Source organism: Euprymna scolopes, chromosome 25 (genome assembly GCF_053919585.1).
Source record: "Euprymna scolopes isolate OS-2025 chromosome 25, ASM5391958v1, whole genome shotgun sequence".
Classification (NCBI taxonomy): domain Eukaryota; kingdom Metazoa; phylum Mollusca; class Cephalopoda; order Sepiida; family Sepiolidae; genus Euprymna; species Euprymna scolopes.
Window position 1 is genome coordinate 72906535 of NC_136506.1, and position 20207 is coordinate 72926741.

The 20207-nt window shown below is 32.6% G+C and overlaps 1 protein-coding gene across 3 annotated transcripts in view; it reads right to left on the minus strand.

Annotated features, from left to right (window-relative positions):
* LOC145247432 (uncharacterized) overlaps positions 1–20207 on the minus strand; it is a 209505-nt gene that overhangs the window by 54058 nt on the left and 135240 nt on the right. For all 3 annotated transcript variants that reach the window (XM_080109194.1, XM_080109193.1, XM_080109195.1), the window contains one exon: positions 3050–3856. In XM_080109194.1, coding sequence (XP_079965320.1) covers positions 3050–3856 — 807 coding nt within the window. The remainder of the gene's footprint in view (positions 1–3049; positions 3857–20207) is intronic.

Here is a 20207-nt window from a genome sequence, read left to right on the forward strand (position 1 = left end):
AAAATACATACTTGCATAACAAATATATAAAATTATATCAGCCAGATTTTAAAAATTAGACATAAATAGCAGTTAAGCTTATAAATCAAGCATCAATCCTGATTAGCCAATTTTCATAATGATGGCAATAAAAATTATGCTGCTTTAATTTACAAAGAAACAAAAATTTGATTCGGCAGTTTGCTAATATATAAACATTCTTGAACACCTAAACAGAAACATCACCCAAGAGGAATAACTTATTTTTCCTTAGAGTCAATGCTGTTTTTTTTGTGAAATTTGTGAGATGAGGATTGTTAATTCATATTATTTGGATTACTGTTCTCATCTAGAGTTCTTTGCACAACTTTTCAATTGATGTAACCTCTGATCTTCTTCAGGTGTATCTTGTTGACGTCTGAAATCTGTTGAAACCAAGAATCTACACAGAATCCTTCATTTAATCCAAATACTTTATCCACTCGGCAAGGACCTGTGGCAGTGGATGAAGTACTTGGTAAATTCAGTTGTAAAGAAGGTTCAATCCTCAGTGCAGGTGACACAAAAAGATACAACTGAATTACTTAGGACTTCTACCCAGGCTGATGGAACGAGAGCATGCTACATCCATAGATTAAATAAAGGATTCCATTCAAAATTATGTGCAGATTCGCTTAGAGTTCGACAAGATACACCTGAAGAAGGTCAGAGGGTACATCAGCCAAAACATTGTGTAAATTACACTCAAGATGAGAACAGTAGTCCGAATAATTCACATGAATTTTGAACGTAAATGCCATGCAACATTGATTAATAGTGTGTGTGAGATGTAGACAGTTGCTTATTTTTATTGATATTATGTAACATTTAAGAAAATGCTATTAAATATTTTGTCAGTTGTAAAACATTGTTCTAGACAAAAAGAACTAAAACAGCAGCAGCAGCAGCTTCCTGTTTGGTTTATGTAGTTAATAGTATTGGAATCACTCGTGGCTTAACCATATTTAAGGGTGCTAAAACCGCATAAGTATTTTTTTATTATGAATTTTGTTCCTGAAGCGAACGTAAAACTTTCAAAATATAAGATTAAACAGAGGGTTTAGTTTTACTTTAATGTTTTTCTGTGATCCACAGAAATTATGACCCCAAGCAACGCTAAGTAGCCCTGCTAGTGTATATTACATACACACATGGATGTGCAGTTATGCTTTTAATAAAAGGCTGCTCGTTTTATTAAAGCAAGGCATTTTATGCCTATTTTGTCTCTGGATTACTTTTTTTCTGAAACCTGAAAATATTTACACATAAATCTTAAGTTTCAAACTTTCCCAACTTTTTACATAGATTATTTTTTTTTTTTTTTAGTAAATCCTGTTTACCCCAAACAAGGCATGGACACAATGGGCAACTATTTGGAATCATGTCTAGTGGGAACTACGTGAGGAGATAAGCGTGGTGCCTGTTCATATTACATTTAAATTTCTGCATGTTAGTACAGTCAGGGAAGCAGGACACTGGGAAGAAATTTTAACGTCTAATAGTCCAAGAGAAGTATTAGAGTAGAAGGCTTTCCGGCATCTAGGTACCTCTTCTGCGAAAGAGTGGAATTTTGTTGCTAAACGGGTTTATCGGGTCTATGTACATCGAGGAGGACATTCTACACATTTAATATTTTTAATGGAGGAATCACTGTACAAGCACAAATTACAGCAATTAAGATTCCTTGAATTTCCATTTCTTCAAAAAATCTCTTCAGTTCAAGTACCAAATTCTAGACATTTTTCTAAAACCAAAATCATTTAATAGATTCGAGACATAATTGATTTTAATCTCCATAACAGGACAAAAAGTGGCGCAAATCTGTCCGGTTTGAAGAATCAATGTTACCAATCCTGAAACAAGTCTTGTAGTCTATTCTGTTTGTCCATTCCACCTTTTCTCGGAAACTACTGGGCCAGTCTGGATGAATTTTGTATGGACCGTTCGTTGCTATGATATGATGCAGTGAACTAAGTGTTATGGTAGCAGTTACAGATTAATATTTAATGAAAAATAATAAAATTTAATCATAGTCAACCATCAATTTAGCATAAAGCACCAGTTCTAAATCAACCGGCTAAAACTTTTGCCAGTTTTTAACTGACTAGAAACTTCTAAAAATAAATATATATAAAGAAATGAAAGACGAGAACTGGAGTTGAATAAAACTATCATATGAATTGTAAATGCATATTCCTGGCGTTTCTCCTGTTCTGATGAGAATCAGCTTTGAAATGCCATGGCCTAAAAAGTTTTTTTTTTCTCCTTTTGTTCTGATGATATAAATCAAGTTTTATTTAACTTTTAATTCTCATCTTTTATTTTTTATATGAGTTTCTCCTTAAGTGGGTAGAGCTTTTACTATTGATAGATTTGCCTTGCTGGATGGTTGGTTGTTTTTATTTTACGGCATATCAACCCTTTTCAGGTTATTTAATGCCGAATCCAGTGATTTTTATTTGTAAATATTGATTAAATGAAAGGATATCATTTTTGAAATGATTGTTCACAAAAAAATTGAATTTTGTTGAGTTTTTACCTGTGTAACCCCTTACCTTTTCTATATATATAGCTCTAGGTTAACACCTATTGAGCTTTTCATAAAAATACTCCATGCTCTTATAGATAAAGTCTATAACACTAATATATACATATATACATACATATATATATATATATATATATATATATATATATATATATATATATATATATATATATATATATATATATATACACACACACATATGTGGGTTAATTTTGTGACACCAGTCATGGGACAGGTGTGTGTGTGTATATGTATATATATATATATATATTTTGATACTAATTTACATTTCAAAATAGATCGTTAAGTTAATATAAAAGCCTCTTTCATTAATCTTTGATCCATTGACCATTCTTCCAAAATATTTGAATACATATTCATACGAACTGCTATAAACAAGCACATGAACAAATGACAGTGGATTTTTTTTTTTTAAATAAAAATATAGGTTTCTTGTAAAAGGAAAACATCAATGGTACTTACGTCGGATAATCTTATTCCTGATGGAATTCAATGGATTATGAATCTTCAACAGAGCACTTAGTTCCCACCTACTCGAGGGTCCTAATGAATTTTTATTATTACTATATGAACCAAACGGCTGGTCCGATAACGAGTAGCCGCCCATTGGATTATAATGTATAGTCTGCTTTTGTTCAGAATTTGTTTCTGAGCAACTTTCCAAGGTCGACGGACAGTCTTTCGTTTTGGTGGAACACCGAGTGTCAACACCGCTTTTATCATCAGCCGGAATCTTTAAATCTGTACCAATATCACACGGTAACACCAATTGGCAGCTAGATATCGCAGAGGTTTCCAAAGGCATCGTAAAGCAGTCAGGATTGACGTGGTCATCTTCAAGTAAACACACGCTTCCAGTGTCTTGCGGAGTCATCGAACGTGAAACAGAGACCGTGGATGCTATGGATTCCAGACCCGGAGAATTGCTATCCATTTCGGTTTCAGTTTCTGTTCTTAGGCTAGAGACGCCGCTGTCGACACTACTTTCACCCATTGCAAAGATATTGCAAGTGGATTTCTCTGGCGGTAGCAAATTCATTGTTGATCGTGTGGTTGATTTCGGAGACGCATGTAAGGTGTGGAATTTAGTTTTTTTCCGTTTTGATGAGTAACTAATAACTATGTTCCGGTTAGGCCTCAGGCGGGTCCTCCGTTTCTTGGCAAGAGAGTGGGTCGGATCCTTTAAGTTCTGAAGCCGTAATGCTGAGGATGGCGACGAAGATGGTGAGGATTTATTATCGCAGTCACAATTCTGACTTGAAGTATCACCTGCAAAGAAAGGGAGAAAGAGAAAGAGAAAAGACTTTTAGAAACTAAATAAGTTATCTATAATAAACGAACAATTTCGGGTCTGTATCTGTCCGTCACTGCTAAAATGAAACGCTTATCGACTCCAAAACTACTAATATAAAATTATACAACAAATTTGCCATGTAGCTATTTTTTATTTGTCATATTAGCATACTCCGCTACAACTTATTTAGAAAAATAACTACTTAATATGACTTGGTAGTGCTCTAATAAGACAATCTTAAAGCAGAAATCAACTAAGGGGAATAACTCATCTTTTAAAGCAAGAGTTAATGCTCCTGTGTTTTGCTTAGATTCTGAACTTAAAAAGGCGTGGCTATAGAGCAGAGAAATATGTTAAAAAAAAAAAAAAGTTTGAATGTAATGAATCTCAGGTAACGCCAGGGCAGTACAATTTATAAATAAAAAAATATATGGTTTTGCATTCATCAGTACAGGAAGTCACAATGTCAACATTTTGATGTATTTGAAATAAGTAAAATACCAAAATTTAGAAAAAATAAATACAAAATGATAGAATAAAAAAATTGTAATTTAAAAATTGGTTATAGCATATTTTCTTGATCAATGGTACATTTTTCCTGTTCTCAATGTTTATTTCTCAATGGTAATTGAGAACAGCAGAAATACCGGAAGTTACCGTAAGGCAGAGAAGATGTTATTCTTTTATTTAATCAAATGAAAAAGAATGCGATAAAAAAAAAAAAAAAAAAAAAAAAAAAAAAAATTGATTTTCACTTGTAATTAAAATTCTATATGATCATTTTTTTTTTTCTAATTTCTGGGAAGATGCTTATTTCAGTTGTGACTTATAGTAAAGAAACACCAAATTTTTAATTTTAAAATATATATATATGTGTGTGTGATATATATATATATATATATATACACACACACACACACACACACAGGGTGACCCCCCCCCCCAAAAAAAAAAAACAGAGGGCATTCAATTGTTTGTCTGAGCATTTTACAGTCAACGGAGAAAAAAAGGCCAAAGACCCTAGTGTTTTGATGTGATGTTTTGAATATAATAAACTAGTTATGACCAAACTTTCATTTCATTCGGACAAAACACTAAGAAACGGGGCCTAATTAGAGTATGGGCCCGTTTTTTTTGGTCACCATATATATATATACACACACACAACGGCAGGACTTTTTATATACTCCATAGATCATAATATCTACAATTTGCAAAGGGACGTGTCTACATTTGTTTTGATCGACTTTTATAAAATCCGCGCTATTCCTTCCTCTTGTGTTTTTCGTATAAAAGCGAAACTAAATAGAGAGGTAAGTCAGCTTCTTGGCCTTTCGTGCTGGGATGTCCAGAAAGCAATCAGCTTTGATCAATCTGGGGGAAACCCCTCATATCAGACAGCTGCTATTCATTTGGACACTCCCTTTTTTTTATGGGGATCTGGTTTTTCCCAACATCGTGGGGAAACAATGAAACAGTGAGAAGCTGAACTGGCCTTCAGACGATGTTCATTTCTGCATTCACTTAGTAAGCCAACATTTTGATTGACAGCGCCAAATTTGAATGCTTTCCACTTCCTATGGCTTCGTAGCGTAGCGGTAAAAGTTCATTTTATTTCACTTTCTTTTCCACCTTCGTCATGGGTTCAAACCTGCCTGCCTACTAAAACCCCAGAGGTGACGCACTTAATGGGTTTGAACCTGCCTACTAACACTATTTTTTTTGTGCTCAACACACACTTCGAAACACTTGGGCAATGTCGGGTACCCCCGCTAATCTATTTATATAGGTTACTCAGATATCGACTGAAAACATTTTTAATTAAAAAAAAATTTTCTAGTTAATATTTTAGACTATAGTTGATAAAATTATAACATGGTTGATCATCTTTTTTAATTTATAGAGCATCCCTTAAACAAAACCACAGATTTGTGTGTATGTGTGTGTGTATGTGTACGCGAGGAGGGGATGGGAGAAAGGTGTTAATGGTAGGACAGAAAATCCCCATGAATTAATCCACTCTTACAGTAAGTCTGAATATAACTTGTTGCTATCCATTTCTTAAAAATGGTAGCCATAGTGACTCCATTTTTTTCTGTCTATCTTCTTAAATCAATACCCCCCCCCCATAACAACTGATATTGAGTGGTCCTATAAAAGCATTTCCAGTCAGACAACCAGACATTTAAGAATAACTGTTTTATAGACGTATTTATAACTTCACAAAAAATCTCACCAATTTTTATTTATTTTTTAATTTCAAATCTATACTAATAGGAAGTAAATTAATTTCATACAATTTTTTATGGAAATCGCTCCAGACACAGTATAGACCCACTTGATTTAAGGAACTTAAGAAAATAAACAATGCTTCCGAGTCAAAATCTTGTCAACAATAAGTGTTAAATGGAATATATTCCAATCCAGAAAACAGCAAGTCTTCCCTCTTTGTAGGAAACATCACTCCTGGAATATAAGAACCAAAGGAATAAAGGGGAGCATGAGTTGCGTGGCTACCAAAGGTAAACCAAAGACCCATTTTTAAATTTTCTAGTGCTTTCATATCCATACGGATTATATATGAATCATTAATATTTATTAAAAAAATATAATTATAAAGCCCCTTTAAATAACTAAAGTTGATTCTGCTTCAGGAAAAAAAAAAAAAAAAAAAAAAAAAAAAGCAGTCAACTTAACATTCTGACTTCTGGTTGTTGAACTGTTTACTATTGTAATCTGCTAATTTGGCATTTATAAGCACTTTATTTTCTTCAATCTGTATGTTAGTTGCTGGTGGCCTTGAGGTAGATGCAAGCCCACGGAGTCAAGAATGACGGTTCAAATCACCCAACCAGTAGTAATCATCACAAATAGCACAGATATTAACAATTATTTTTATATGTACAGACAGTTATTTAAAATATGTAAGAAATGTTAATAATGGTGCGATACTTGGAACAGGAGTGGACAGAGGTTCTTGTCAAGATTCTCGGTAAATGCCAGATGTTCTTCAAAGAGATTAAAGACTTATTTAATGCCACTTTATTTGCATTAATCTCAAAGTTGGATATCAGCACAAACATTATATTTATATACTTGCAGTTCAGGCCAGCTTTGCTCGGGCCCTATGTACTGTTCATATACATATATATATATATATATATATATTAAAAAGTTTAACTCATGTCCAGATAGCCTACATCTAAAATTTCAAGTGTTTAGACCCAAAATTAGCGGAGGAGTTTGGTAGAGCCTGCAAAGGTCAACTCTTTCAACTTTGACCTCTTGGCAACCAAGCCCCAAAACTGATTAAAATGCTTGCTCTATGTCTGAATACACTTTATGTAAAATTTCAAATGTTTAAACCAAAAATTGGCCGAGTAATTTGGTAGAGACTGACGAGGTCAATTTCTTTTTTTAAACTTTGATCCCTTAACATTTGTTTTGGGCTCAAATTAGAAAGTTTGATCCATATCCAAGTAATCTACATCTAAAATTTCAAGTGCTTCAACCCAAAATTGAGTAGTTTGGAAGAGTTTTCAAAAGGTCAAATTGTTGATTTTTTTTAACCCTTGACAGCCAAATTTCAAGCCGAAAGCCAATTAAAAAGATCTTCCCAAATCTCAATACCCCTTATGTCAAATCTTGAGTCTGTAGACTGAAAATTGACAGTAGTTTGGTAGGGAAATGTACACATACAGACAGAAAAATTTCACTTTTATAGATATATATATTAGTGATAGGACGATTCCAATATTTTTCCTGATTCTGATACAATTACTGATTTTTTTATAGATCTTTAAATATTTAACTATAAAGTTGCTAGTTTACTTGATTACCATAAAAAATACATGTTAAAAATGCTGATATTTTCTAAAACGTAAAAACATGGGGGGGGGGCTATATAGATTTTAGTTTTACTAGTAGCTTAAAATTAAAATATTTTATTATGACTACCGGCAATGGAAGATTTTTTAACCAAAATCAAACAAAAAAAAAAAAAAAGATAAGGGAATCGTTTTTGTCATTGGAAAATACAAATTTTTCAGATTCCCGATTCCGATTACTCTTTTATATACAAAGTAAAATGGGGAACCAGGAAGACATGAGGTCTTCTCACAGTCAACAAAAATAGCGTTGGGTGTTTTGCTTGTTGTATGGCATTCACCCTAGGCAGGAAGTGTCAAGGGAATATTAAATTCACAGGTGCTCCCAATAAGCCGAGGTTTTCATGTTAGTATTAAATCTATGGAAGAAACTACTTCCACCTGTTCAGCTTGCATTCAATAAGTATATTTTAGTTTATTAAACCTTGTGACACTAAAAGTGTGAAAGGGATGCCCCCCCCCCCTCCAACACTCAATTGGGAACGGGAGTCACGAGTAGCATTAAAACAGGTGTGGCCTCCAAGTATTGTGAGAAAACTAGCAAATCACATACACGCATACACACATGTTCTTAAAGAGAAATACATATTTAAATTATTTTGCAAATTTATAGCTAATTTTAACTTCCTCATAGTTAAAGTATGATTCAGGATTTATTTACAAGTGAACACTTTTTTTTCTTTTTTCAACTTTTCTTGTTATAGCTGACATTAACCGCCGACCTCCTATATTCACAACTGAGAAATTTTGAAGATTCTATCCGTCCCTTTTAATGCAGTTTATATCTCCGTTGCACTTGCTTCACCCAGTAGATTTACCAGTCAATTACAATTTTTTATTCATCAGTCCGGTTGGTTCTATAATTACTGGAATGATGGAGATCTCTAAAATTCCAGTTTTTCATGCCTTGGTATTTCCTCATCTTTCCCAGCGGTTTCAACTTTACATGCGGACCATTCAAATATAATCTTACAATAATTATCCACTGACACATGTTTCATCGTTTATACGATTCATTAGCATGGCCTAAAAATTTAGGAATGCGAGTGGATGTGTCCTTGGCTTAGCTTATAATGACAGCCGATTTTTCCGGTGTTTTGCGTGTACGATGAAACTAGGTAAAGCTTTATCTTTTTTTTTTTTTAAATATAATGTTAAACTTTTAAAAATTGATTTATATGGTCGAGATAAGAATTTACATTATGGAGATTGCTTAAGAGTAAGTGCACGGTGCACGGATTGTAGCATTCCGGCCTCGTTTCTCGAGACATTTCATTGTTGTATTACTTTGTTTTTTTAGACGGTGATAGATGATTTGGTGTCCCCGACGAAACATATTTTAAGTGAAGAAATTAATCACATTCTTAGACGAATTATTATAGTAGTGCCTATTTACTATGCCTCCCCACGGGACAGAGTTAGACACCAGGGTCGTTTTTTAACGTGGAGAAGAGGTACAAAAATAAAAATTGCCTCAGTCGTGAAGGATTTCTCCTCCACCGAAAGAGAACAAGAAATAGAAATGCAGCATATGAAGAACAGATACTACACTTTGATCTTGACCAAAAGATTACTATTATATTACTAGCAGTAGTAGGTACTTTCTGTGTCAATGTATATTTATTTTTTAAAAAAAGGTAAGTTACAAGAAATAAATATTACACTTTTTTTTTTTTAAATAAAAGTAAGAATTGTTCAAAGTGTTCCGTTCCACTTATTTTCATATAAAATATGAAAAAAAAAAAAAAATGTAATGGAGACAGGAACTTAAACACACCGGAAGTTGGCACACGCGTCTCAATTTAGGTATGAAAGCACAGAATCGATACAATTTTATTTTGTTTATTTTTTTTTTAAACTTAAAACAGTTTTTTAAAAAGATATGCGATCAAAAATAAAACAATTCATAAAAAAGTTTGTTTTTATATATTTTTTGAATTTTTTGTTAATATTTTTTCAAACATTTAGGTTTTTTTTTTGTGTGTGTGTTTTTTCAAAGTATTTTTTATTCAAACCTGCGTAATCTATTATCTTTTTTTTTTTAATCAATTATTCTTTTCAAATAACTGTTTATTTAAGTTAATGTTACCTATTTTGTCAAACTATTTAAATATTTTAATATATTTATTTAGAGAAACACGAAAAAAAACAAAAAAACAAAAAAACTATGAATGTGTCAGTTTTAGCAGTTTAAAAAAAAGGTGAATGTGCAACAAAGTAGTTTAACACTTAACAGTTTAAAAATGTGAATATTTTACATATGTTTAAAAAAACACTAAATTCAAACAACGTAAGTACGAATAGATTAAGCAGGTTTAAATAAAACTATATTGGGGGGGGGGATCTAAATGTTTGAAAAATTTATAAAATTATATAAAAATACAAACTTTATCAATTGTTTTTGTTTAATATTTTTTAATCGCATTAATGCGATTAAAGAATTAAAAATAAATGATAAAAAGTTTACGTATTTTTATATATTTTTTATTATAAGGGGGTGAAAAAATATAATTGAAAATTGTATTGATTTTGTGCTCTCATATCTAAATTGAGAGACGCGTGTGCCAACTTCCGGTGTATTTAAAAGTTCCTGTCTCCTTTTATGCACCATTACAAAAACAATATTACATATATTGTATAATTATAATAAATATCTGTTAAATGTTTCGTCGAGGACACCGAATCATCTATCACCGTCTAGAAAACAGGGGAGATAATGCAACAATGAAATATCTCGATAAATATGCCGAGCAGTCTGGTCAACATATCTAGCCACACAGAGGATCTGTGATACATCTAACGTGGAATGATATCTAATATTTAATTTCAGTCTTCTAATGGTTCATGTGCGAGATTGTTTATATCACAATTGGACCCATGTGTTTATATAATTAAAAATATAGCGATTATGCAGTTTAGATAAGGGGGGGGGGGTAACCAGAAAAAGTAGTTTATTGCGTTTAGAACAAAAGCCAAAAACTTGAAACGTCATTATGAAAATATAACTAAAGTGATCGTATTCAAACGAAATATTACGATGCAATAAACTATTTGTAAACACAAGAAAAAAGAAAATGATCTAGATAGGTACAAAAGTAACTTATTGCCTTTAGTAAAAGGCATTAGATTTTCCGGGTTTGTATTACTGTACACATAGATTCGAAAAAGTTGTCAAAAAACAAATATATAACAAATAAATGTTATCAAAGGCAAGATAAGTTACTTTTCTACCAAACTGGATATATTTTTCGTGTTTTTAGTCAATGTAACAATAACATGTTTATTCAGCTCGAAAAACATGCAGTGTTTACCGATGTATTGGAAAATTCAAGATGGCGCCCGATTCTCTCGTTAACACGGTAAGTTCAGGAAAAGGTGTTATAAATAATAAACTAGACAAAATACTATTAAAAACCACCGAATATATGTCAAGTTATGTCACGGTAACATATATTGAGTGAATTTCTAACAGTATTTTGTCTAGTTTATTATTTATTACACCTTTTTCCAAACTTACCGTGTTAAAGAGAGAGTCGGCCGCCATTTTGAATTTTCCAATACATTACATCGCTTAACACTATATGGTTTTCGAGCTGAATAAACATGTTAAATTGAATAAAAACACGAAAACTATATCCAGTTTGGTATAAAAGTAACTTATCTTGCTTTTGATAACATTTGTTATATATTTGTTTTTTGACAACTTTTTCGAATCTATGTGTACAGTAATACAAACCCGATTTTCCTTCCTTGTGCTAACTATATTGCACAAATCGCCATATAATTTATATATATAATTCCCAAACCAAAAGATTTAATTTCCACTCGTTTTTATTTGTTTATTTTATGTGATACGTCTTACACGCGTTTCGCTGAATAGCGGAAAAACTAATAAATAACTCCTCAGAGACAAATGTATGTTCCTTAAAAACTATAACTATTGGAAAGTTTTTTTTTTATATGGTATGAAAAAGGATTTGTAGAAGAAAAAACATTATATAAGTACAATTTGCAAAATCTATTGTAGTGTTTCGAGCCCCCCCCCCGTAATGAATTCAAAACGCGTGGGTATCATCATTTATATATAATTCGTTAAGACCATGTAATTATATAGCTATATGATGGATTTAGAAATTTTGTTTTTTTTTAACAGATTTGTCATCCCGAAACTCGAATGTGAAAACTTCCCCTAATTTCTCCATAATAGGACATTCTTAATTTGTCCAACATTTGGCGTGTTTTTCGCATTTGATAAACTTGTATAGGAAAACCGTAGCAGAGTGCTCGATTAATAAGAATATTTCCAAATAAGATCGTAATATTTATTGATCTATATTTTATAGAAGATTACAAAAACACCGGTAACATCGCCCCCCCCCCCCACCAATTTCTGGTTACCTATGTCGGACACTCTTCGGCTTCTGTTTATATCTGCCCCCCCCCCTCTTGGATCTCGTCAATACCGATGGTTTTCTGATCTCCTATGAAATATCTTGCTCTTTTATTGAGCACTTTTAATAACCTCGTTCAATTCTTTAGTTATCACTAACCGGGTTATAATATATATTATATATACGCACTTATTTATTGAATCTAAAATAAAACATTGAATTATTTTTCCAAGCTTTCTACCCTGGCAACGGCAGCTGAATACTAGTCCTTGAGATATACAGAAGATCGTAAATTTAAAACTAATGACAGCTGTTGACAAAAAAATATTTCAGATATTTTTAATTAAATATTCCTAATTGTCATTTTAAAGAAATGTGGAGAGGGGCCTGTTCATAGACAAGCATCCTACACAATTCGGTAACAAGTTAAGAGAAAGGTGACCACACGAAATTAAACACGGGTTCCTGAAACGAAAAACGGAAAACATTGATTTACATTTTTATTGGTAAATTTACATGGTCTTTGTATTTTTTTGTTTGTTTATATATTAGTCACAGATATTTTATTTGTTTATTTTTCCATTATTTTTCTTGGCTTCGACGTGTTTCGTCGTAAAATAAAATAGTTTATCGTCAAAAAAATAAGCCCTCTTTTTTTCATTGCTAAAAATATTTTGAGAAAAAGATAGACCGTAGATATTCAAGATTGCATGCCTGTGTGAAAACAAAATAAAATGCTCACGTGAAGTGAAAATGATTACAATAATATGCAATATTGTATATAAGTAAATAAAACAAAATAATAAAACGTGATCGAATCAGTATTTCCCAAGAGGAGTGTCTTATACGAATCACAATAATTAAAAACTCGCCTCCCTCCCTCCTCGAAAAGGAAGATGGTAATGCCTGGAATGATAATTTAGGATCGAACAGAACCTACAACCACTTAGATCCAAGGACTGTCATAAATAAATCATCCAGTGTCGTTATTTTCCTCTCGTTTCAGGAACTCGGATTTCATTTTGTGTGGTCGCCTTTCGACCATTGTGACTCGTTATCAGATTCTACAGAACCAATAAAGACAGCCATGGAGGCTAATCTATACAGGCACCGATTATATATTAAAAAAAAAAAAAAAAAATTGAGCCAACCAGATATTCTCGAATTCATTTCTTTGTCTTGCGCGCAGGTGCGCGTTAGTTGTGAAAGATTGTATTCTCGTCGAAAAATTATTTTATGTAAAATAAAATTTAAAAAAATATCCAAATAAAAAAAATGGGGAAAGAAAACATTGTTAACATTTTAAAAAGAGAAAGGGCAACTTACTGAGAAAGGCGATAATTTTAAATGCCATAATCTGGGGCCAGTCGACAGTAGGCGGATGATTTCCATGATAGACAGTGTAGAAGTTAACCAATAAAGACACTTGTAGCAAACGTAAGGTTTGTGAAGGCATCAAATCATAAAATTAAAATAAATAAAAAAAAAATGTCGTCAGTTGTGGCTTTTTAGGAAGACGATCTTATTCGCCTCCTCTTCATCCTTATTTCCCGTCCGAATTCCAGGTTTCGTCGCATGTGTTAGCGATATTTTCTTACTACTCAGCCGACCCGACAACAACGATGATGGTTCGATGTGTATGTATGAACGAAAAGAATTAGATATACTTATATAATAAATATTAACAATTATAGAAAGTGCGTTTAGTAATAAAGCTACTACTCCCATATTCAGTATCTCCAACAAGTGGCCGAAGCCCTAATAAGACTACGCATAGTATTAATAACAGTAATATTACTAATAACAATCATAATAATAATAATAACAGACAATAGCAGAGTAGATGATAATATCAATTATTAATAGCAATAATTAACACTTACTATTAATAATGAAATTAATACCAATGTTAGTAAATAATACTAGTAATGGATATAGAATAATTATTAGTATTATATTATTGCTGCTAAGTAGCAGTCGCAAAACTATCTAAGTCACACTGATCCAATATATACAAGTAGTAGGAGTACTTGCTGTGGCAAGGTGCCCGATTGATTCGAGCACGCACTGTGTTGTAAATATAATTATTACTACAACTTAAATATATTTTTTTTCCTAATTATATGTGTGTGTGTGTGTATGTAAGGAACATTGAATTTCAAAAGACTTGTCCCCACCAAGTGGTTCGTAGTAGTCGGAAATTGAAAGCAGCTATGAAGTCGTCATAGAAACGAATCCTTCTTCGGCTACTGACGACAGCAATGATGACTGTGACGTAGTGGTTGGACTAGAAGCAGCAGCAGCCGGCGCGAGTGACTGCAGCTTTAATGGTCATAATCAAAGGGAGGGGTGGCGGGTATACGTTAAAGAGTGAATAGATTGCGCGGGGGGGGGGGGGTGGAGTGGAGGGAGAGACTAGTTGAAAGTCTATGTCTACCTACGTATGTATCTAGATTTTTTTTTATTTATTTATCTACCCGGATGAAGGAACAGGAAAAAGAATTTGTTTTTTTTAAATATAAGATACTTCCACTAAAATATTTAACTCCCTACTCCACCGCGGATCTAGTTAGGAACTTGGCATGGCATTTTTTAAATTTTTTTATGTATTGTACGGTACCCCCCCACACACACTTTAATACAAATACTCTAATGTTTATAATTTTAGAAACCTTGGGGGGAAAAAAGAGTTAGCAAAAAACTTGGTATTTAGGGGTCTATTTGTTTTTGTTTTAATTAAAAAATTTAATTTTTTTCTATAAATAAACCATACAAAAAACAATCAACTCTTATACTCGAGTGGATATTCTCCTTACTGTGTGATCTAATAATAAAACAATTCTTCCATCAGTCACCTGGAGAAGTTTTGAAATAATTTCATGTTCAACTAATTTTTTTATCGATTTCTTTTAACAAAAACAAAATTATTTATTTTTGCGAATAAATTAACATTTTATGTTCATGTGTTTAAACAAGATCTGAGCGTTTCTGAAATCAAGCCAAATAATAAAGTCAAAATCAATCGATGTAACAAAAAAAAAAAAAAAAAATTAAAAGATCAAGATAATTTTAAAAAAATACTTGATAAAAATAAATATTTGAACGCAACAAAGTAATTAAACGTAAAGTACTAATAGTTAATTGCGTCCAATTTCCGATAAAAAGTTTACTTCTACGTCGGAGTCGTGAAACCAATTTAAAATAAACAAATTCTTGATTTTGTATATTGACAATGAAGATTTCTTTTAAAGGGCAAGAGAAATCGAAAAACAAAACAGGTCAACGCCAAAAAGAAAGAAAAAAAAATGGAGTCTATAAACTTTAAACAAAGGCCAGAAAGAAATGCGGATAAAAAGATGGGATTTTACCGAGAAAGTCCGCCCCATTAAACAGTTATATAAAAAAAAGAAAACAAAGAGAAAAAAAAGTTTTGTTTTTTTTAAATTGTCGATCAAACACAAAATATGAGAACCGCATTTCGATGATAATCAGAAAAGCAAGGTGCCCCCTTTTCTTCTCACATATATTAACGTAAACATTGTCGGACTACTGTTATTACTCGTCTCGTGTGATTATTATAACTCCTGCTAGAAGAATCAAATTGGAATAACCAGCAAGAGGCGAGGAAGAAAGAAGAATTCACAAGTAAACACTATCACTACTACTACAATTTGCAGTGGTTGTATTAATAGAGTGGGTGCTGCTGCTGCGATGGATTTCAATATGGAGCGAGTATGGAAAGCACGTGGCGTAGGAGTGGTCCCGTGCATGTGCGCGCAACCACAACGATAGAGGAAAACTAGGAGGGGGGGGGGTAATAAAAAAAAATGACGTATGGAAGAAGAAAAAAAATGTGTCACGTTTTTAAATAAGGAAAATAAAAAAATCTATTAATTGATGGCACTTGTAATGAATGGGTAGCCAGAGGATTTCAGTAATTTAGACGGTCTTTCGGAAATGAGCGAAGCAGTTTACGATTGGAAAACCACTTTTATGAAGTTTTTTTTTTTTCAACTTTTCTTTGGAATATTTTTTTTCCAATCCTAACTTAACCTTTCGTATATTTAGTTACACCGCTGGAAAATTAGTAAAAGAAAAAAAGTGCTAATCGTAATTCCAGGTTTAAAGTTTTTTTTTTTTTTTTTTTTTTTTATTCAATTGTACGGTTAAAGTACAGAATAGCCTATTCTGAGAATAGGTAGAAAACACACTCCACATGTTAAGAATGGCCTTTTAAATCATAACATTATTTCAGCACGGATCAATAAGTGCATGAGTACCAAAAAATACTTCACTTATTTGTGACATATTTGCGTGAACAAATAGGTAAGCCTTTTTAAGTTCCGTACGTATCGAACCTGAGCAAAGTAGTTGCCTTTGTTTACGTTATTAAACGACTAAAGAAAAATGGTAATTTTGTTCAAAATCGGTATTTACGAACTCAAGAACTAATTTTTATCAAAAATATTGTTAACTTAAATTGGTCACAAACTCCTAGCATTTGTGACCATAAGCATATTCTCGACTATCCCAACAAGCAGTAAAATCCCCCCCCCCCCCCTTCACTGTTTAGAAACCTAGATGCCGATACACCTACTGACTAATAGTTTCTTCCCTCGGATTGCTACACTTTGAAATTCCTTCAGTTTCCTGCTTCTCTAACCTATTGAAATTTAAATGTAATGTGAACAGACATCTTGCTGCTTAAATTCCTAATGCCCTGTTTGGGTGGGAATTTTTTTTTTTCTAAATACTAATTTCTCAATTTTATTTTTTATGTCGATCACGCATATTAATCTACTCAAGCATAGCCTACGTAAATGGAAGGCCGTTCTACTATAGTCGCGTGACCTTTTGACGTCGCAAAAATAAAGTACAATGACCACAATTAGGCGATCGACGACTATTACGAGGATAGTGATTTTCTGTTTCAACTCTCAAAGAAATTTATATTTATAAAACTAATCCAAAAGTGACAATTGTTTTACATTTAGACCCGTCGTGACGTGCACTAGTGCACTCGTGCAATATTTTTTTTCCGGGAAAAAACTGTAGTGAAGTTTTATTTAAATTGGTCTAATTATTAATTTCAAAATGCACCAGTTTTAAAATAATCCTCGTAATATCGCATAACCGTGGTCAGCGACGTCAGCAGGTTAGATGATTTTAGTGGAACGGCCTTCTATTTACGTAGACCAAGACCACGCATCAGTAGATTAATATGCGTGATCGCCTAACAATGATTTACCGGCCTATTTTTTTTTTTTTTTTACATCAAGATTAGCGTATTTTGACACGAGATCAATTTAAATTATAAAACCCTTCTCCACACATCCATTGCAAAAATTCCCCGACAGAGGCACCCCAGGCGAATGGCAATAAACCAATACTTCACCGTCAAAGGAGGAAGTAATACCTTCCGACACAGTAAATGTGAAACGAGGTCAGTTTAATGTGGGTGGGGGGGAATCCAGCTGGATGGTTGGAAAAAAGTTCTAATAGGACTTTTCTACATTCTCCAAAAGAAGGTAATGCGTGGGAAGATTAATCCGAATGTCATTGATAGATAACTCGGCAACCACGTGCAATTAATTCTCATGGCAAAAGGGCATGTATTTATTAAACTAACCGAAAAAAAAAAAAAAAAAAAAAAAAAAAAATGTTTAACAAAAAACAAACAAAAAATGTTACCAAAGGTAAGATGAGTTAATCTACCCACTTTTATATTTTAACTTATTTTAAAACGTTTATTTAATTCGAAACAAATAGTGTAAAGTTTCTAACTTTACACAACAAGATGGCGGACACTAGAAGTTCATCTTTGGAGTATCGATAATTGTTTAAAACTTTAAAATTAAACAAGAAATCTGATAGAAACCCGCATAAATGTCACACGGTAACGATTGAGTGGGCTTCATTTTCGAGTTTTTATAACTATTATCGAAACTCGAAAAGTGATAGAACAAGATGGTTGACATGAAACTAACCTAGCAACTTCTGCAGTCTGCACTACTTGTGTTCCGAATTAAATACACGTTTTAAAATAAGTAAAACAACAAAAAATATATTAATTAAATAAATAAAAACAGCACTTATCAAGAGTGGAAGGGTAATTTATCTTGCTTTTGGTAACATTTGTTATTGTATCTTTTTTTTTTTTTTTTTTTTTTAATTTCAATTTTCAACCCAAACAAGGCACAGTAGCGCCACTTTGAAGTAGGGGCTACTATTGGGGGACATAAGTTGCAGGGGTATTATGAAGGGAGATGAGCAGCAAGATGTCTGTTCACATTACACTTGAACTTCTGCATGTCAGTACAGTTGGGAAAGCAGAATCCCGGAAGGGAGTTCCAAAGTCTAGCAATTCTGGGGAAGAAACTATTGGAGTACCTATTTACTATGCCTCCCCACGGGACAGAGTTAGACACCAGGGTCATTTTTTAACGTGGAGAAAAGGTACAAAAATAAAAATTGTTTCAGTCATGAAGGATTTCTCCTCCACCGAAAGAGAACAAGAAATAGAAGTGCAGCATCTGAAGAACAGATACTACACTTTGATCTTGTCCCGAAGGCCAAAGTAATAGTAAAAGGCTTTCTTACACCTAGAGATATGTGACAGGGTGGGATTTAGCTGCTTGTCGGAGCTACGTCGAGGGGGTACACTATTAAAGTACTTGGAGAACAGGCAGAGGTACGCAACATTTCGTCGATACCTGACTTCTAAACTTCACTTCAGTGTTCAAAATTATTTTCGAATAAAAGTTAAAAGGTTGCGGGGGGGGGGGAGAAAACGTAGGTATATGCATTAAAATTGGTTGGGTTTATTTTGTTTTTGTGAATTATTGTTAAATAAGGAATTATTTCCATGTAAAATCCAGTTTGGGAAACGCATGCTTGAAATGTGTCATCATTATGTGAATGAACACCAAATTTTACCCAATGTATGTATATTCCTCATTTAAAATTGACATTTTACAAAAACATAACCATTTACAATTCCCATACACAACCTCTCTGACTGCGATCTTTAATGTTTACCCACGTGTTCGATATTTTGAATCTGGTTGCAACATTAAAATATGACCCATGATATAAGTATTGTGATGTTCAAAATTAGAAACTATTTTTTTTTTTTTGCTAAAATGAAAGAGTAAAACGTAAAAAAGGCTCGGGTTACGTTCATCTGTACCCCTAAAACTAATATTTACGTGGGTTTTATTTTGTTCTAGTTTTTTTATTTATTTATTTATTTTTTATTTGGTACTTGTACACTTTAATCAAGACATTAAAAACGTTTTTATGAGAGCACGTTGTAGGCAGCCTTCTTGGATTAAAAAAAAAATTTTTGTTTGAATTTTAGAACAACGCAACGGGGAGATAACTCCAGTTAAAGCGCCGACACTCCCTCCCCATCTTTAATACTAGCTTTTCTTCCTAAGAATCGAACCTTTTGCTCGATATCATTAATTTGTTTTTCGCTGTAAAAAAAAAAAAAAAAAAAATTACTTGATGAAATTAAGTGAAATTTTTTTTCGGAGAACTTCATTCCATAACGGATACGGTACAATTTAAACTTTTTTTTTTTTTTTTTTTTCGATATTTTCATTTTTTAATGTCTTGATGAAACTGTACAAGCACCATTTATTTTTTAAACTTTCTTTCCACCTTAACCCCCTTTAAAATGACGACTTGTAAAGCTTTTCGAATCTGTTGAAAACAATATCACATTTAAATTTAGGGGCAGGCAAGTTGTTTTCTAGATATTAAAACCTTGGCGGCGTAAATTATTTGACACAAAAAATAAAAACTATTTTTTTATAGAAAACACATTATACCCAAAGGAGGAAATAAACCCAGAAAAAAAAAAAAAACCCTCATTTTTATTATTTTTTCAACATTTTTTAAATTAGACTAAACATTTTTAAAATTTGGCTTTTCTAAGGTTTTACAGATTGACCTTTCAAAGGACAAATTTAGCCTTTAAAAGGCCAGTCTGTCAAATCTTAGAAAGGCTAAAATTTAAAAACAATATAGCGGCCTCAATTGTC